This window comes from Sciurus carolinensis, chromosome 2 (genome assembly GCF_902686445.1).
Source record: "Sciurus carolinensis chromosome 2, mSciCar1.2, whole genome shotgun sequence".
Lineage (NCBI taxonomy): Eukaryota > Metazoa > Chordata > Mammalia > Rodentia > Sciuridae > Sciurus > Sciurus carolinensis.
This window is the reverse complement of record NC_062214.1, coordinates 44,430,783-44,445,415: the sequence shown is the minus strand read 5'-3', so window position 1 is coordinate 44,445,415 and position 14,633 is coordinate 44,430,783. Positions and strand designations below refer to the sequence as shown.

At 40.6% G+C, this 14,633-nt stretch overlaps 1 protein-coding gene and 1 non-coding gene across 6 annotated transcripts in view; one reads left to right on the top strand and one right to left on the bottom strand.

Annotated features, from left to right (window-relative positions):
* The window catches only part of Rin2 (Ras and Rab interactor 2), a 224,005-nt gene that overhangs the window by 196,680 nt on the left and 12,692 nt on the right, over nt 1–14,633 (bottom strand). Inside the window, exons 1-2 of one of the 5 annotated variants that reach the window (XM_047538219.1) lie at nt 5,864–5,959; nt 3,282–3,360 (exon numbers count right to left, since the gene is read on the bottom strand). The exons of the other annotated variants lie outside the window; for them this stretch is intronic. Of the exons in view, the coding sequence (XP_047394175.1) occupies nt 3,282–3,295 (14 nt within the window). The 5' untranslated portion in view covers nt 3,296–3,360; nt 5,864–5,959. Of the gene's footprint in view, nt 1–3,281; nt 3,361–5,863; nt 5,960–14,633 lie in introns of those variants that run through there. 5 annotated transcript variants of the gene reach the window in all.
* On the top strand, nt 7,828–7,902 carry Trnal-cag (transfer RNA leucine (anticodon CAG)). The gene has a single exon. It is a non-coding gene; the product is annotated as a tRNA-Leu (tRNA).

The window sequence follows — 14,633 nt, the reverse complement described above, 5'->3', positions numbered from 1 at the left end:
GGAAAACTGGAAATCCATATGCAGCAGAATGAAACTAAACCCCTATATCTCACCCTGCACAAAACTCAATTCAAAATGGATCAAGGACCTTGGAATCAGACCAGAGACCCTTCATCTTATAGAAGAAAAAGTAGGTCCAAATCTTCAACATGTCAGCTTAGGATCAGACTTCCTCAACAGGACTCTCATAGCACAAGAAATAAAAGCAAGAATCAATAACTGGGATAGATTCAAACTAAAAAGCTTTCCCTCAGCAAAGGAAACAATCAGCAATGTGAAGAGAGAGCCTACAGAGTGGGAGAAAATCTTTGCCAATCATACTTCAGATAGAGCACTAATTTCCAGAATATATAGAGAACTCAAAAAACTCTACTCCAAGAATACAAATAACCCAATCAACAAATGGGCTAAGGAAATGGACACTTCACAGAAGAAGATCTACAAGCAGTCAACAGATATATGAAAAAATGTTCAACATCTCTAGTAATAAGAGAAATGCAAATCAAAACTACCCTAAGATTCCATCTCACCCCAATTAGAACTGCAATTATTAAGAATACACAACAGGTGTTGGCGAGGATGTGGGGGAAAAGGTACACTCATACATTGCTGGTGGGGTTGCAAATTAGTGCAGCCACTCTGGAAAGCAGTGTGGAGATTCCTTAGAAAACTTGGAATGGAGCCACCATTTGACCCGGCTATCTAACTCCTTGGCCTATACTCAAAGGACTTAAAATCAGCATACTATAGAGATGCGGCCACAGCAACGTTCATAGCTGCTCAATTCACAATAGCCAGATTGTGGAACCAACCTAGATGCCCTTCAATTGATGAATGGATAAAGAAACAGTGGTATATATATACAATGGAATATTACTCAGCCATAAAGAATAATAAAATTATGGCATTTGCAGGCAAATGGATGAAATTGGAGAATATCATGCTAAGTGAGATAAGCCAATCTCAAAAAACCAAAGGATGAATGATCTCGCTGATAAGCAGATGATGACACATAGTGGGGGGTGGGAGGGAGGTAAGAATGGAGGAAGGAGGGACCGAATAGAGGGAAATAGAGGGGTGGGGGAGGGGGGAGAAAAAATAACAGAATGAATCAAACACTATTATCCTATGTAAATGTATGACTACACAAATGGTATGCCTTTACTTCATGTACAAACAGAGAAACAGTATGTATCCCATTTGTGTACAATGAAAATTAAAAAAAAAAAAGAATCTGACCAGGGGAGGAAAAGTTTATATGGAGATTCATGATTTCAGAGGCCTCAGTCCATGGAGAGCAGTCTCCATTCCTCAGGGTCGAGGTGAGGCTGAACATCATGGCAGAAGAGTGTGGTAGAGGGAAGCAGCTCACATCATTATCAGGAAGCAGAGAGAGAGAGAGATCTCCACTTGCCAGATACAAAATATACACCCCAAAGCCACAACCTCAATGAACAACTTCCTCCAGCCACACCCCACCTGCCTCCAGTTACCACTCAGTTAATACCATCAGGGATTAATTCACTGATTAGGTTAAAGCTATGACCCAATCATTTCTCCTCCAAACCTTCTTGCATTGTCTCACACATGAGCTTTTGGGGGACACCTCATATCCAAACCATAACAGCATTGTATTAAGCCATTCACAAATATTATTGCATTTAGTCCTTGTTATAACAATAGACATGGCAATTGAGGCATGATGTGATAAATTTACTTGCCTGTAGTTACAAAGTTAATAAATAGGGGAACCAGGATTCAAATCCAGGTTGTATCTAATTCTACATTAACCTCTGTCCCACCAGGAATAAAATATTCTCATTCTAACCCTCTAAGTGAAGTCACTTCTCTTTATTATGGCCCAGAATCCTAGTCATGTTTGCTAACTATAAAGCCAAACTGGGAGCTACCCAAGGCAGGGCTTCATCAGTAACCCTTGCAAAGAGAGCAATACTTCCCACATCTTTTTAGCTTTATCTCATCCAAGGACAAAGTAAACAGTTCTCTCTTGCAACCTGATCCATCATTTATTTGTGCCAAAAGCAATAGATATTTAAAGCTTTGCAACTACCAAAAGATCTTCTAAAAATATCTCAACTACTCTGAAATGGAAAGATTAGTTTATAAGCTAAATCTAGAGGGGAACATGATTCTTCTCAAAAGAGACACTCTCTGGTCTACAGCTTCCTCTTTAAAAACAAAAAATACAAACAGAAATTACTACTAAAAGATATTAGATAAGTTGCTCTTCCTTTTCTAGAACAGTCCTTATTCCTTGAGGCTTCATGCATCCTAGTTATCTGCTGCTGCATAACAAAACCACAAGACTCAGTGGCTTCAAACAATAATCATTTTTTTTATTACTATGGTTTTCTTAGGGGCTGGAATTCAGGAAGGGCTTGGCTGGGTAGTTCCAGCTGAGAGATCTCAAATGTGGTTACAGCCAGATGGTAGCTGGAACTGGAACAAAGAGTGATGGTGGGAGGAGGCACAGCTGGAACAGCTGGAGACTGGTAGAACATCTCCAACTTGTGTCATACAGTTTCAGGGCTTTGTCATGTGGTCTCTTTGCACAGTTTAGTTGGGGTTTCCTCACAGTATGGTGGCCTCAGAACAGGTCAGGGCTCCAGAAAGAATATACTAGAAAGCAAAGTGGATATTGTCTTCTTTTCCTTTCACAAGGAAGTAACAGTAAAATTTCTGTCACATCTTATCGGTTACAAGTGAGACAAATCCTCCCAGATTCAAGTGGAAGGGAGTAGACTCTACCCTTTGCTGGGGAGGTGGCTGGGAGAATGTGTAGGATGAATAGGTGATGCTGTTGTGGCCACCTGTAAAAAAAGACTATCTGTCCCACAGACTAAAATTAATAAAATTAACAATGCACAGCAAATGTCACTGCCATCCTCATTTTTCAGGCATATAAAACAAGCAAATCATTTCAGGCTGCTCTGGTCACAGAGGTGGGGGAGATGCAATCACCTGTGTTCTTTGCCTCAAGTGCAACTTTAATGATAAATATAATGTATGGAAATTACTTCTTCAGCTATAAAATATGGCATGACTCTTTAAGGTCATTTATTATTATTTAGAACCAATTTCTATAAGTTTAGCTCTGAAATCTTGACATATTACTAAGAAGAATGAAGCTTTCCTTGGAAAGTTTAGTCTATTCAACAAGTATCATTTGATTTGGGAAAGTATTTGGGTGTTTCCTGCAGTTTCACTTATTTAATAGAGAACTTGGAAATAAAAAAAACTATCACCAAGACTGGCCTTACCAAATGTTTCCCATGGGAAAATTCAGTATGCTTCTATGCAAGGAATGATTGTCTTGGGCTGGAGTGCAGAAAGACAGACCTGTGGATGGGAAAAGTCAAAACTGAAAGGTTCTAAGTGATTGGTCAGTCTGCTTCCACTGACAGCATGGCCCCCCTGACAATTTAAGCAACCAAAATTAGAATTTCTGCATTTTCTGTCCTGAGTTTGGTCAATTCTTATTTCACATCTTCATAGTTTATATGTATTTTAGTTCTGATATTTTGTTCTTTTTTTTTTTTTTTTTTTTTTTTTGCAGTGCTGGGGATTGAACCCAGGGCCTAGTACTTGCAAGGCAAGCACTCTACCAACTGAGCTATCTCCCCAGGCCCCTAGTTCTGATATTTTGAATTTATGAATCAAGGTTATTTTATTTATGTATACATACACACACATATATATATATGTATGTATGTATATGTTTACAAATACACATGAAAATACTTAGATATTTAATGTTTTCTTCTGTTTTGGGGGTATTTGTGTGGGGGCCATTGGAGAGGATGAGAACAAGTCATCTGAAAGGCTTTGATTCTCAAACGCTGTTTTCTTCTTTTGTGGCTTTGTGAGCATGCTCTTTCTGCTTTCTGCTCCTTTTCTGCAGTTCTTTTCTGGGCCAGCTCTGAGTTAACATAAACGAGGGACAGAATGTGAGTGGCTAACTAGGTTTCCTGATTCACATGCGCCCTCTATTGTTGAAATAGTGAAGTGTCATTTTATTGTTCAGTGCTTTGTCTTGGAGAAGGGCGAGTGTGTCTTGTGGTTTTTGACTCTCTTTGACCTCTGTAGGACCCTCAGTTTTTACCCCCTTTGTCTTCTTTCCTGCATCATTCAGTCTCCAAGCTACAGTGTCCTTCTTAGGTTCTCCCATCTCCCCCAGAGGTTTCACCTTTCCTGACTGCTCAGGATGGGATTTGTCTTCCCAAAGGCCGTGTCTGGGCTGCATCACCCCAGGTTCTGTGACCTCCTGTTCTTCACTTGTCTTCTGTGGTCTCCACCCAATGCTCTTGAGAGGCCTGGGCTCTAGAGCCTGGCTGGCTAGACCTGGGTGCTTATCTTGATACTTATAGGGAATTTGAAATTTGCAGAATTCTGTTTTTAGTAATTCTGACAGTATGTGTAAATGATTCTTTGATTTGCTTTATTTCTTTATTAGGGTGATTGTTTTTTCACATTTCGAGAAGAGATTTGTTTCTAGGTAACCGCCATTACTCCACTACAAATAATGTTTTATGTGTTTAAATAATAGTGCTATTTACTGCATTTTAAAATACTCATCTCACCTCCACAACACAGGCATTTTTTAGTTCAGTCACTCCTCGGTATCCTTCAGGAATTAGTTCCAAGATCCCCAAAGAAAGCAGAATCTGAGGATGCTTAGGTCCCTTATATAAAGTGGCACAATATTTGCATATGACCTGTGGATATCTTCTTGTGGGAAGTCATCCTTATTTAGCAGAATCAGACTAGGTTGAGCCATGAGATGCAGATGCCTGGCTTCTAGGAACTGCCAGGAAGCACGTGGCGCTGTGTGTGAGTGGTTCCCTGTCTCCTTCTGGAATATTCCCCCTAAGAGAATGGCTCTCCTAACTCCACCCTATCCTGTCCATCACAGAATAAGCTCCTCCCTGTTCTGGCCCCTTTTTACCTGTGTATATAAATAAAAGAGAGTTGGGAGACTTGTTGTAAGAGGCCAGGGCTGGAATGGCCAGACCTGTCATGCCCCCTCTCATTTAAGAAGAGTATTGGCTCTTGTATGTTTATTGAGTAGGTAAGTTTTTGGGGTGATAGAAAAACTGCCAACATCCTCCTCCGGCAGTTAACCCTTTTCTCCTCCATGTGGGATGTGGCAGAGAGGCCCCCCACATCCTCTAGTACACTTAACTCATCTCTAGATTACTTATAATACTTACTAGGAGTATTTATATATAAAATTATACCACATATTTATAACTATAATATGCACATACACACAAACCAAGGAGTGTGTATGTGTGTGTGTGTGTGTGTGTGTGTGCATATATTGTAATACAGATATCAGGTATTATACACATAATTTTTATACTGTGTTTTTTAGGCAATAATGATAAGAAAAAGAAGTCTGTAGATGTTCAGTACAGATGGAATTTTTTCTCAATATTTTTATATGAGGTTGGTTGAATTCACAGATATGTAATCCACTGATATGGAAGGCCAGCTATAAAATGATTTATGTATACACACACACACACACACACACACACACACACACATACACATGTATATATATGCTAAAATGCATATAACTTTCAAAGAATTCTTTATGATAACTAACACATGTTCACAACTGTTTAAATTCCTTTCTCGCCTTAAAGCTAAAATTTTAAATATCATCAGACATTACCAAAACAGAAACACCTTCCACAATGACTACAGCAGCACCCCTTGACAGTATCTGCTGTCCTAAAGAAAATCCCAGTTCACAGGAGTTATTAGAAAAATCACATCTGATTTTGAAGCTGCTTTGGGGTAACAGGAACATCCACAGATTTTGAGCATAGCTCACCTGTGCCACATGCCAGCCTGTACAGATTCACACTCCAGCTTCTCACTGTTTTAACCTGGGCCACAGCTCTGCAGTAGATCCTGCAGTATCTCTCCTGTACCAACCGGCCACATTCCGCTTTGCCAATGCCTGCATTACTTAGCCTGAGGATTTCTCTGGCTCATGGAGTGGTATTTTCCCAAGGGAGACCTAAAATGCTGAGATTCAACCCTGATGGGCCACTAACAGTATGCAACTTATGATTGATAGGAGCAGCATATCCCTATCAGGCCCTGCACTCTCCACCCCTCTGGCAGGATGGGGTTAATTCCAGGTAACATCCTATAAGATAAAACTTAGGAAACAGCCTTGGTTCCTGAATCACCACCTGGAGAAAAACTGCTCCACCTATATCATCACCTACACACAAACTCATGCATTAAGCCCCTGAAAGTTTGGGGTTTATTTGCAGACCTCTTCAACAAATATAACCATCTGGCCAGGCTGCAGCCATCTTCCATCTCTCCATTACTGGGAGCCTGAAGTAAAATGAACAAAGGCCTTGCCTCCCCATTTAAGATCTCTATTATTATCCATATCACACGTAAAAATTCTCTGTAACAAATGATGGGTGCACTCCATGTACCAAATTTAAGGATCACACATGCATAACTCTTTAATCCTCTCCTTTGAGGCAGGTGCTATTCTTATTCTATTTTACATATGAAGAAAATGAGCCCCAGTGAGGTTAATTAGTTTGCTCAGAAATCTACGTCACTAAGTGGAGTCCCCAGGGTTGGAACATGGGCCGCCATCTCTGGTACTCATACTGTTATTCACCACCCTGTATTACCTCTCCATCAGGACTCTTGTTTCAGCATCAGACACCTCCTTGAGTACCAGACACTTTCACTGTACTGCACTGGTTGTAGGTGATCTCACAGTGACACCCCTGATTCTCTGTTTTTAGAAAAGCTTATTGCACCCAGATCTCAAGATGGGAGGACACGTGACATAGCATAGAATGAAACACCCTCTCCCTGTGGGACTGGACTTTGAAGGAGACTCTGCCTTTTCAGAACCTATCAGTTTTGATCATTACGGGAAGCTATCTCTGCAGACAACCCTGGGTTATAGTTGCTTCCATCCATTTTAAGGATTTCCATTCAACAGAATTCTTCACATATACAGTCTAAAAATGATAGCTTTCTGTATGATGAATGAAATTTCTCAAGATAAGTCTTTTACATTAACAACTCATGCTCTGAATTACATTATATTTTGGCCCCAAAAATTGAATCAATGAGGCATTGATGTTTTCATCTTTTCAACTTTGCATTTTTTCTGAGTTGTCCAAATTGTGTACAACGGGTAGCTGTTATCTTTATTATCAGAAATAAAAACTATCATCAGTTAATGAGATACTCGCAGGGAGGAAAATGACTCGACAATTATAAAAGCCATAACATCACTTCTTTATGGCAAATGCTCTAACTTCCAGAAAAAGGCTGTTTGGGGCATGCTCGGTGTATTCTTTCCGTAAAGACACCAAATATTCTGGCACCAAAAAAAGTCAAATAAATCACATTAACTTGAGCTCTGTAAGCAATGACTGTGATACTTTTCAAAGTCAGGATACAGCCAGATGGTGTAACCACCAGAGGTCTCCGTTTTAGAAAGTCTCAGTATCCTGAGTATGAAAAAATACTAATATTTCTAATGCTTGAGTCTCATGCTTATCTGAGGTTCTCTGCTTGGCTAAAATACTAACAATCCCAGAAATCCAGGAGGCTGAGGCAGGAGAATCCCAAGTTCAAGGTCGACCTCAGGAACTTAGCAAAAACCCTCAGCAACCTAGAAAAACCTTGTCTCAAAATAACATGGGGGCTGGGGAGTAGCTCAGTCCGTAGAGTGCTTGCCTTGTAAGCACAAGGCCCTGGGTTCAATCCCCAGCACCCCAAAAAAAAAAAAAAAAAATTACATGGGCTGGGGAGATAGCTCAGTTGGTAGAGTGCTTGCCTCAGAAGCACAAGGCCCTGGGTTCAATCCCCAGCACAGCAAAAAAAAAAATAAATAAAAATAAAATAATAACAATAATAATAACATATAAAAAGGACTGGGGATGTAACTCAGTGGTAAAATGCCCCTGGATTCAATCACTAGTATCAATAAAGTAAAATAAAATAAAATACTAATAAGTATTGCCAGAACGAATCAGTTTTTCATCATGGGAGGCAGCATGGATTCTGGAATTGGGAATCACATTCTTTATTCAAATTCCAGTTTCCAAACTGTCACATCTTGGGATCTTGAGCTAGTTAGTTATATCTGTGTGAGGTTCAGTTCCACTGACCCATGAACTGTGGATAATCAGAAACACCCCCCTCCCCATCAGGACTGTGCTATAAAAGTGAGATGTGATAATGTAGAGGCATTCTCGGCCCAGAGCCTGGCTCAGAAAAGAGCACCTTCTCTGTGGGAGCACAGACTAAGTATCAGGGACTAGTGTTAAAGATTGTGAAGGTTAGTCTTATCTGCTCTTGGAATGCCGGGTCTCGATATGTTATGTAGACCTGGCTGGATTTAGGCAAGGATTGAGCCAGAAGTCAGACACCTTCCAACATCATCTCACCAGACACTCAACTGGGCTTGATGCAGAGTTGCAAAGAATACCTCTAGGCCTCCTTTGTGATGATCCAAGATGATGTATTCTCCCAAACACTATGAGCATTCTCACTGGATCAGCCACATGGCCCTATTTTCTCTTTTAAGTTATTATAATTTCCAGATGGACATTTTGCCTTTTGACGTGGTAGTGTTCTCAGTCCAAACTCTACTCTGTATCAACTTCCACATTCTTCTCTGCTGGTTTCTGGCTATAAGAAAAAGTAAAAGTGGACCCCCAGAGTTGTAGAAAAGCCAGGAGTCCTGGAAAGCAATCCCACATGGCATGTGTTTCTCTGGGCCTCAGTATCCTAAGTTACATCCGAGGTGCCCTCTGAGGTCCCAGAAGTTCTCCAATTCTCTTTCCCCCGAGTGTCCCCAGCTCACTACTTTAAGGAACCTATTCATGCCATGACCCATGCACTGTCTGCTGGGGTTGGGAAATTCCTCAGTTCTTGACCTCAAAGAGGCTTGGGGTTTTCTCTGCCTAGCATCTGCCCTGAACTAAAACTCAGCCTGAGATGTGTCGCGGAAAGTCCACGCTGAATTTTACAATCAGCCACTCCTGGTTCCAAATCCTTGCTTCAGCACTAAGCTTGTGACTTAAGATGAGTTTGATTAACTTCTTGGAGCCTCTCTTTGGCCATATGTAAATTGTAGATCAAGACACCTTACAAAACTGTGGGGACCCTCAATGAAGTAAAGTAGGTAAGCATTCCCACCATAATGCTTAGCACACAGCTAACAGCCTCCAAATGTTATAGATGCTAGGCATAAGAACTTGGGCATGTTATTGGACTTTGCTAAGATTTGGGGTCTCCATTTGTAAAATCAGGAGATATGATTCCACGATTCTGGGAGACTTTTTATCATCTCAGATTCTCTGTCAATGCAACTTTAATTTGCCATCTTGTTTCAACACTGAATGCTCTGCCTCTTTTTTAGCACCTGGAAGGGGAGCAGGTGCATAGAGATAAATACCGAGGGCCCACACCCTTCATATTTATAATGTTACCTCTTCTTTATCAGGAGATTTTATTTCTCCTTCCCAAAGAAACAAAAATATATTCGGGTAGATTCAAAACAAAGGCATGCTCCCCTCCCACTGTGAAATAGCTTCTGCAGCATTATTTGCCCTTTTAGAAATTTCCTCAGTTTCAGAAATACACAGCAGTAAGACTGGAAAATAGCAGGGGTTGATTGTGATCACATGCCCAAAGCCTCTCAAAATTCAATTAACATTCCATTTGCTCCTAAGAGTAAAATTTGACTATAAATAAAGCAAAATTTTTTAAAAACTGGGAATAGCACAAGGCGAGCCTTTGCTCCATTTGTTCATTTTATTTGACTATTCGCAGTATTTTTCAAATTCACATACAATGAAAACTACACTCAAGAAATTAAAGACTTCAGATGAATAGGAAATCTCCCATTTATCATAAGGATGATCAGTTCTCAGCCAGAAACTAATATAAAGTTAGAGGGAAATAATGGTGGCTATTTCTGCTCTGAGGAAAGCCTCAATTTACTTGAAGGTTTAGTTTTAAATGGCCATTTCTTGGAACTGTAAGGTTATGGGGAGGTCAGATCCAATCAACAACTTATAAAAGCCTGTTAAATCCCCATGGTGCAGTTTTATACTAACTGGAGCATGGGATTTTACTCTCCTGATAAAATGTGTGAAGAATGAGAAGCTGAGGTCCTAACGCACTCTCTTGCTCTATAGGTGAAGCTGGGACTCATCCAGCTCTGGCTCCCTCAGGTAAGACCTGCTCCCATTTGCAGCAGCCAGCAGGGTGTGAGCAGGAGGCACAAGGAACTGGTGGACTGTGGAGGGAAAACTATTTCTGGGGCTTGGAGCCTCCTTCCAGAGATTTCTAAGAGCTTCACCTCTGTCCTCCCCCTGTCCCCTTGGTCCCTGAATGCACAGCCCTTTTAAAGTTTCTGCATTTAAAACAAAAAACACTGTGTCACTAATGATGGAGAGAGATGCCAGGATAAAAAATGTTCCCTCCTACATGGACCCTTACCTAAAGCTCTACACCTCCCTCCATTTCTTTGTTCTCTTTAATTAATTACAGTGGTCTTGGATATGTTCCAAGACCCCACCAGTGGATACCTATAACCATGGATATTACCAAATCCTATATAAATTATGATTTTTTTCCTACACATATGAAGGAGTTGAGTATGTGCCATCTCAACATAGGCTGTATTGGCATTATTGATTGTTTGAAGTTGAAATCACTTAAGGAACTGTGTGTTAGTTGGTTTTTCACCACTGTGACAAAATGTCTGAGAAAATAACCTTAAAGGAGGAAAGATTTATTTTGGCTCACAGTTTCAGAGGTTTCTGGTTCATAGTTAGATGGTTCCATTGTTTCTGGGTCTGTGGTGAAACATCATGGCAGAGGGGTGAGGCAAGAAACGGTGCTTATCTCACAGCAGATGGAAAGCAGAGGGCAAGGGGGCCATGCACACCCCCAGTGACTCACCTCTTCCACCAAGACCCCACCTCCTGAAGTTTCCATCACCTCCCAGTAGTGCCACCAACTGGGGAACAAGCCTTCAAGACATGAGCCTTTGGGGGACATTCCAGATTTGAACTATAACAAACTAACTTCAGAAAGGGCCATGAAGATTCTTTGGGGCATCCCACACTAAGGCAGGAAAACTGTCTTGCTCACCAGAGCCTGCAATGAACCTGAATAAACAAACAAAACCTTATCTTCCATGAACGTCCACACTCCTCCCATATATTTCTTAGTGACATTCCTAGACTCTACCTCCCTAATCCAGATACCCATTCATCACTCCTTCACAGATTTATTGTTCTTTGTTTAAAAATTAGAGAAGTATCCTGTTTTGATCATTTCTTTGGACTTGGTTCTCCTGTGAAGGTCCCTGCGTACACATGTACATTTAATAAAACTTTTGTGCTCTTCTCTTGTTAATCAGCTCTTGGAGTAATTGGTGTTCCTAGATTCAGCCAAAGAACCCTCATAGAACTACAGGGGAAGTAGAAGGAAACTCTTTTCCCTCCACATAATATCTATGATAAAGTTTAATTTATATATTAGGCCTAGTAAGAGATTAATAACAATAATAATAAAATAGAATGTAGCAACATACTGATAAGGTTTCTGATAACCAAGAAGACTACTAAATGATTAAGGAATGGACAGTGAATAGAGCATGGACACATTGGACAAAGGGATGATTCATGCTTCCAGCAGGATGGAGAAGAGCAGAGTGACATTTCGTCATGTTACTCAGAAAGATGTGTAATTTAAAACTTAGTTTTTTTTTTTTTTTCCCCCTGGAATTTTCCACTTAATATTTTCAGCCTGCAGATAACTAAAACTAGGGAAAGTGAATCCATGGCTAAGGGGAAATCATTGTATCTGAAAAGAAGTTAATGGTAGACTTTAGGGCATACGGAGGATTGAAGCCAAATAAAACAAATATTTCTATTTCAGAGGGAAACTATAAAATCAAATTTCTTGGGCATTTCTCTACAGTTTCTCCTAACCAGAACTGGAGACTTGGGTACCCCTTAAAAGATGCAGCTTCTGAATACAGAGTCCCGCAGTCTGCGTGATGATGGAGGGTCATGGAACACATGTGCTCCTTAGACTGTAACTTCCAGAGAAATGGAAGTGGCACTTTGGTGTTTGGGCTTTGCCATGGGTACAGGTGGGCCTGAACCCTATTTCTCCAACTGATTAACATGCCCTTGAGAAAGTTACCTATGTTCTCCAGGCCTCTTATTTCCCAGAGTAGAATGGGTATGAGTTCCCATCCTCAACATGGGTATAAATATTTAATAAGCTAGTGCATGAACAAAGGGATGCTCAGTCTAGGAACACACACACCTGTGTGCTCAATAAATATTGATTCTCGTGATGACCATTTGTGATCTTAGCTCTCAGGACTCTATCTGCAGTCTTTTGCTGAAATTGAGTGGTGTGTTCAGCTCCAAATTAGAAGGCAGGCTCAGAAACCCCATTGCTAGAGGGAACCAAATGCTAACTCTGAAATACCACTTTAAAGCAGGAAACTAAGGGAAATAAACACTTGAATGGCAATGTCTTGGAAGATTTCAGAAACCCTATTTAGCATACCCTTTCCTTAGGTGGTCCCACTCTCTTTGTAGCTCAAACTCTCATTCAAGCTCTGGATCCTTGGAACTAGACCCCTTGACACCTCCTTGGGTTCTCATAGATTCGCCAAAATTTACACCTACGAGATGGAACTCTTCATTGTGAGGACTTCTCCTCCTTCCACATTTACCATTTTCTCCATTGATGTAGGTGGTAAGGAGAAGCCCAGTACCATCCTTGGCTCCTCTCTCTCTCTTGGACACTCCTCACATCCAATTCATAGTAGTTTTGCTAGATCATTCTCCAAATTTTGTCTCTAATTTTTCCCAATAGTCCAGCACCACTCTCTGCCCAATCACATTCTGTTCCTATATGGTCTCCCTGAGGTCATTCTTGCTCCACTGAAATCCTGTCTGTAATCAGTTGGCACAAAATCCTATTGTATCATCATCCTCACAGAGGACAATGGCTTGGAGTAGGGCAATGGTCATGGAGATTCAGGAATTCCCTACCATTCAACATAGGAGAACTACTAACATCATATGCAACAGTGCATGCAGGGGTCCCAGTCCCTTCTTTCCTTTTTATAGAACATGAATGATTTTTTTTTTGGTAGGGGGATGCTGGGGATTGAACTCAGGGCCTTGTGCATGCTAGGCAAGCACTCTACCAACTGAGCTATATCCCAGCCCTCATGAATGATTTTTATAAAGATGTTTAATTCCATCACATGCCACAATGGCAGAAGAGAAGGGAGAATCATAACTTCTCCTAATGGCAAATATGCCTCTTGCTTTTTCTGCAGTCTTTGGCTCTTAGTCTTTTCTCCACTTCTTCTCTATTTGCAAAAAATATCCCTTTTATCACATGCTGCTCTAAGAAAAATACAATGTGCCCAGTCCACATTCCTATCTGACTTTCTTTGGAAACAGAAATCAGGGTTGGGTTGTGGTGAGCTCTTCAAGCAATTCCATCATCCTGTCCTCTAAAGCAATCCCAAGTCTCTCTCACCTACTTCAGGAAACAGGTGCTTGGCTACTTGGAGGCAGGAAGGGAGAAACACTGATATTTAAGTTATTGTTGATGCCTTATGTAAGCTGAGTTTAGATACCTGAGCTCTTTCTTTACCCATTTTTTGGAGACAAAGTCCTGTAAGGCCTGCCTGTGGCACCTGATTGACAGCCCCTGAGAGAAGTTGCTCCATGGGACAGAACCTCTGAGTTAGAATAAAGCAACCTTACAAGGTCAGAGGAACTATAGCTGGTCAGGTGCAAATCAAGGGCACAGTGGTGAGAGTTTTATAGAAGCTAAAATGATTCATTTTATTTTAATTACACTATTATACTATTTTATAATGGTTATGAATTATCACTTAATTGTTTTTATTTTCTTTCTTTGTCATGATCCATGATAGGATTTTTATCATAGTTGTAATCAGAATCATTCTATTATCAGGAATTTTAAAATTCTACTACTTTCTCCCAAATATAATCATTTGGACTGTAGTGCACCTGAAGCCAGCAGAATTAAGTGACAACATCTCAAGAGACATGTTCCTGGCACCTAACAGTGACATCAAAAGAAGGTTGTGAACTAGAAGGGACACCAGTGGAGGAAAGGAGGGGGACCAGTGAGAAGGAGGAGGGAGGGAAAGGGGAGTCATAAGGAATGAAATTGAACAAATTATATTGATGTATTGTATGCACGTACAAGTTGGGTGTTCAAAGCCAGCCTCAGCAAAAGCAAGGCACTAAGCAACTCAGTGAGACCCTGTCTCTAAATAAAATAAAAAATAGAGCTGGGGATGTGGCTCGGTGGTCAAGTGCCTCTGAGTTCAATCCCCAGTACCCCCTCAAAAAAAAAAAAAAAAGTAACAATGAATCGCCCTACTATGTATGATTTTAATACACCAATATAATTTATATTGAAAAAAAAAAAACAGAAGATCACAGAAACCAGTCACATGGGTTTAAGTCCCCAAATCAATTGTCAAGGAACACTCACTTCACTTGTCCAAGGAAGTG